Genomic DNA, 5,995 nt, shown 5'->3' with positions numbered 1-5,995 from the left:
AATTTTAAACATGATACCAATGGTGGCACGATGGCAAGTGAGCTTTTTTGTTAGCCATCTAAAGATAGATTCTCACTAGTCACTATGAGTTTGAAATATTACCTGTTTAGGTGGGCCCTCCTTTCTTAGATTGATAGATCTGAGTGTTAGTGGACGCCTAAAATAGCCATTAAGAAAGTGTGGGACATGTTCTTCTTCCATCTCATATATAATTCCAGTAAAAAATTTACATGATGCTAGGCTAGGGGTGTAAGAACACTCTGATCCTCTTTGTGTTTAGCAAAAAAAAAAAAAAAAAAATCAAAACATAATACTCATCATAACTAGTAATACACAAAAAATGTAGAATCCAAATAATAGTGGAAAAAAATACTTTTAATATACTCTCATCATGAAAAGTGAAAATTAAAATCCCTCCAGTACTCCCCCATTAATCACATGTTTATTCAATGAATAAGGATATATAATTATTTGGTACTTTATGTTTTATCAAAATACATATTTGATAAATTATATTTTCAATAATACTAATCTGGTATACTATAATTTAAAATTGTACATATTTAGTACCTTGAACTCAAATTTGAACAGTAAATTTTATCAATATGACAAATTTCCCTCAATTATATGTAATTAAATTTGAGTTTGAAACTCATATAATTGATGATAGTTTTGTCATATTGATAAAATTTTATTAATCAAATTTAAGTACATAGTATCAAATATGTATAATTTAAAATTACAAAGTACCAGATAAACATTATTGAAAATATAAGGTACTATGTATTTTGATAAAATACAGAATACCAAATGAGTATATACTGATGCTTTTAAAATATAAAATAATTTAATAATATCCACATGTTATGTATTAATAAAAGAAAGTGTTATAGAGAGATTTAGAACTCTTCTAATTATAAACATATATTCATCACAACTAATGGCTATAGAGATACAATCCCAAGCTCCCACAAAAAAAAAAAAAAAAAAAAAAACTTCTAATACTCATAAAATTAAAAAATGAAAATACAAGTCCTTTTTATACTCCCATTAATATTAGAAATATATATAATAAATAATTGGTGAGAAATTGTGGAGTCCAAATAAGAGCATTAACTTTTCAATTTTTGAAAATTTGATAATTTTATTTTATCAAACTTTCACTTTGATATAGATATAGTGATACATCGTCTTATACTATTTATGTGGCCTTTTATGAGTATTAAAACTCAAAGTTCCAAGCATGAAAAACTGTTGAGCTAGCTGAAAAATAAAAATAAAAAGCATTACAAGCTTTTTTTTTAATTCATAAACTAATAATGAAACTGAAATTCTTATTAAGTGGGGTCGTTTACCAAGAAAAATTAAAGGTATCGTGGTACTATGTCATTTTACATATATAAAGTAATAAAGGCATGGCGAATGTTTGCTTATCAAGATGCTATTTGTAATTATGCTAGAGTTTCAACTCTAAATTTTTATGAGACATGATGATTAGACACTTTTCTATTGAGATTTTCTCTCGTGAATATACATGTATTAAAATATATATAATTATATATTACTGTACAGGCATGCAGCACATGAAAAGCTTAAATAATGTTAAACAGTTAAAATTGATTAACCTTATCTTTATTTTTATTTTTGAGACAAAATAACTTCCATTGAAATAATTATCCCAATTAAGTTACAGGATAGTGTGTACAAAATATCCTTTTCATAACTAGTCCATTAAAAAAAAATGGAACATATTCAATTCGACTGTGAATAGTAAAATTCTCTAATATACTATATCATATATATAATTTAAAAACCACAAGAATAAAAAATATATACGTATACATAGAAATTTATCATCATAAATACACTAGACAATTCTCCACTCAACAAAAAAATATTATCTGAATTAGTTTTCTACAAAAGAATATTACAGTTCAACATATACAATCAAAGCACACTGCTCTACAATATTACGTAGAAATACAATAACAAACAAAATTAAAATATAAAATTAAAAAAAAATACAAATTACATAAAACTAAAATAACATGTTCATCTCAACATCAAGCTACCGACACAAAACACCATTAAAAAATCAAGAGAAATTTGAGAAATTAAAAGATAGAGATGAAAAGAAAATAGAGAAAGAGATTGGCTCGCGCACAATCAAAGAGATTAGTGGCAACAAAGGAAATCAAATTTGAAAACGAATTTTTTGAAATTTTGTTTGGAATTTCAATTATTTATTAAAAAAAATTATGAAAGTAAATTATAAGGAAATATATATTTTTTAAAACTTATAATAAAGTATTTTTTATTTTTTATTATCATGAATATATTTATAATTATTCTAAATTTTATAAAATTACATTAAATTTAATTCTTAATTCATAAAAGTCTTTTAGAATTTATTTTTCCACTTTCTAAAATCCTAATTATTTCAAACATATATTGGCTAACCAGAAAGAAGGAAATTATACATGGTCTATTTAATTAAGAATATTGATATATTACATATCTATATAATTGAAGAAGAAGTTTCCATAGATTAATTATTAAATTGATCATGAAATTTGAGAGCAACTTAAAGAGATCATATATGTCTCAACTTGGAGGATCATGAAGAACATGTTAAAAATTTATTTATTTGGGGTCACAATTGTAAATATAAAAATGTGTAATGGGTCATTATATAAATAAGTCAAATTTATGTGGTCTATTTTTGAATAAAGTTTATGACTTAAGGACATGATTGTCATGATTTTTATATGTGGATACCATTGAGACAATTTCTGATTTGATGAGGGGCCAAATTAGAAATAGTAAATAAATTATTAATTACTGTTTTTCCAGTTATTAATAAAGAGGTAGGTCCCCAGTTTTGCATCGCTTCACATATCGTATTCTTGAATCCCCATCATCAAGAAACTCAGGTTCCAGAGAAAAACTTTGATGCAAAGATTGGAAGATCATACCGTTCAAAATCGATTCTATGGACTCCGGTACGCTTCCGCTAATCTTTGATTCTATAGTTAGATTTCTCATGAATTAATTAGGGTTAAATTCAGATTATAGTATTCTAACATTTGGTACCAGAGCTTTCCTGAATTAATTCTTGAGAATATATGGTAGTATTGGTCTTCCATGAAATTAAATTTCGCAATCGTTTATATATATATATATGATCGCTGGGTCTGTTTACAGTAATCGTGACTGTTTCTTTTTTTGTTTATATGAGGAATTGCTAGTTCCGAATGATATAGATATATGAGGAATCGTTTTTTCGGTAACAGAATGATATAGTTGTTAGTTTCGAATATATATATATTCAAAAGAAATTATATAAAGAAAAATCGTACATTGATATTATATACAGAAAAACTTTTCGTCATTAATATTGATATTTATATATATAAAAGGATTAGGTCTGTTTTCGCCCATAGACACCATAATACAGAATTGAGAAATTGCTTATATAGAGAAACAGTATCTAGTTTACTATATACTATAAACTGTATATAAGGAATTATCTATATAAGAAATTCCTATAAACTGTATACTATAAACTGTATATAAGGAATTGTTTATTAATCTCTTATATACATGAGGAGGTAATTTGTGTTTATATTTTGGTGTTTGGGCCTAGGAGATAAATATTATATTCCTCAGTAATTCCTTATATTAACTTACCTGTATATATTTCTTATATACAGTTTATTAATTTAGGAATAATACAGTAACAATAAATTTTGATTTTGGTTTTGGATTTAATTAAGGATATCTTATATTTTAGTTAAATTAATTGAAACAAAATATCACCAAAGTGATCTCTTTTGTGTAGATTAATTTAATTAAAATATCAAGATAATAGTGTGTATATAATTCATGCATTTATTAATTAACCCAAAGGTGAGTTAATATTTGGCCGAATTTTATGCATACCTGTGGTGATAAATATGTGGCAATTGTAAGGTATTTTTTGTGTGAATAATATGTTAGTCCAAAGATTGCATATTATTTGACATAATTTATTGTCAATGTTTGATCGCTATAACAAGAGTACCGCTTACAATTAATATTATTGTCCAAAGACTTGATATTAATGATGTGTTTGGTATCTTGAGATGGGATTAACCATAATTTGAATTTATTGTTTTATTTGGATTCTTATATGAGCATGTTATTTATGTAATTGTACTGTTCTATTTTCAGCTGTTGCTACTGTATCTGCTAATCTTAATTCAGTGCCGGTCCTTAATGGTAGTAACTTTAAGGACTGGAAGGAGAACATTTTTATTGTTCTTGGCTGCATGGATCTTGACCTTGCATTAAGGATGGATCGACCTGCTTCTCTTACAGATGCTAGTACCTCCGAGCAAAGGAGGATTTATGAGAAGTGGGATCGTTCAAACCGCATGAGTCTTATGATCATCAAGCGCGGCATACCTGAGGCTTTTAGGGGTGCGGTGTCCGAGGAGGTCACCGATGCCACAACTTTCCTTGCTGAAATTGAGAAACGCTTTGCAAAAAGCGATAAGGCGGAAACAAGTACTCTTTTAAAGAAACTTATTTCCATGAGGTTTAAGGGCAAGGAAAACATAAGGGAGTACATTATGGAAATGTCTCACCTTGCTTCAAAGTTGAAGGCACTAAAGCTTGAGCTTTCGGATGACTTGCTTGTGCATTTAGTGCTTATCTCTCTTCCTCCACAATTCAGTCAATTCAAGGTCAGTTACAACTGTCAAAGGGAGAAGTGGACTCTTAATGAGCTCATTTCATTTTGTGTTCAAGAGGAAGAAAGATTGAAGCAAGAGAAGACTGAAAGTGCTCATTTGGCAAGCACCTCTAAAGATAAGGGCAAGAAAAGGAAGAATGAGGCTGCTAATGATAAGGGTCCAGCACATAAGAAACAAACTCAAGCCAACAACAATGGTGGTTGTTTCTTTTGCAACATGAAAGGACACGTGAAGAAGGAATGTGCTAAGTACATTGCATGGCGAGCAAAGAAAGGTACATTTCTTACTTTGGTCTGTTCTGAGGTAAATTTAGCTTCAGTACCAAGAAACACTTGGTGGTTAGATTCCGGTGCTACTAGTAACATCAGTGTTTCAATGCAGGGTTGCCTGAGTTACCGAAAACCAAGTGATGCTGAAAGAAGCATTTATGTGGGAGACGGCAAGTCGGTGAATGTGGAAGCAATAGGGCATTTTAGGTTGTTGTTAAGTACTGGTTACTATTTGGACTTAATAGATACTTTTGTTGTACCGTCATTTAGGCGGAATTTGGTTTCTGTTTCTTGTTTGGACAAATTAGGTTATTGTTGTTCATTTGGAAACAACTGCTTTAGTTTATCTATTAATTCAAATACTGTTGGAACTGGTTCTCTTATGGTTTATGACAACTTATATTTGCTTGACACCGTTGCTTCTTATAATGAAACCTTAAATGTGGAATCACGTGGTACTAAGCGTAAAATAGATAATGAAAAATCAAGTTCCTTATGGCACAAACGGTTAGGTCACATCTCTAGAAATAGAGTTGAGCGACTTGTGTCTGATGGAATCTTGGATTCAATTGATTTTTCAGACTTTGATGTTTGCATTGAATGCATCAAAGGCAAACAGACCAAAACAAAGAAATTAGGTGCGAAAAGAGCTATGGACGTCTTAGAGTTGATACATACGGATATTTGTGGGCCATTTCCTACACCTTCTTGGAATGGTCAACAATATTTTGTATCATTCATAGATGATTACTCGAGATATGCGTACCTATTTCTACTTCATGAAAAGTCTCAAGTCTTGGACGTGTTCAAATCTTTTAAGGCTGAAGTTGAGAATCAACTTAGCAAAAGAATAAAGCAAGTCAGGTCTGACCGTGGTGGTGAGTACTATGGTAGATATGACGGATCAGGTGAACAACGTCCAGGACCTTTTGCCAGATATCTAGAAGAGTGTGGAATTGTCCCACAGTACACTATGCCGGGATCTCCTAG

The 5,995-nt window shown here is 29.6% G+C and overlaps 1 protein-coding gene across 1 annotated transcript; it reads left to right on the top strand.

Moving 5' to 3' along the window:
• Positions 1 to 2,805: 2,805 nt before the first annotated feature.
• Positions 2,806 to 5,416, top strand: LOC133811829 (uncharacterized). Its single transcript, XM_062246224.1, has 3 exons — positions 2,806 to 3,002; positions 4,213 to 5,010; positions 5,118 to 5,416. The coding sequence occupies exons 1-3, from the start codon at positions 2,993 to 2,995 to the stop codon at positions 5,144 to 5,146; spliced, it is 837 nt and encodes a 278-aa protein (XP_062102208.1). The 5' UTR covers positions 2,806 to 2,992; the 3' UTR covers positions 5,147 to 5,416.
• Positions 5,417 to 5,995: the final 579 nt, after the last annotated feature.

This window comes from Humulus lupulus, unplaced genomic scaffold, assembly GCF_963169125.1.
Source record: "Humulus lupulus unplaced genomic scaffold, drHumLupu1.1 SCAFFOLD_47, whole genome shotgun sequence".
NCBI classification, from domain to species: Eukaryota; Viridiplantae; Streptophyta; class Magnoliopsida; order Rosales; family Cannabaceae; genus Humulus; species Humulus lupulus.
This window is presented reverse-complemented; position numbering and strand designations above follow the sequence as displayed.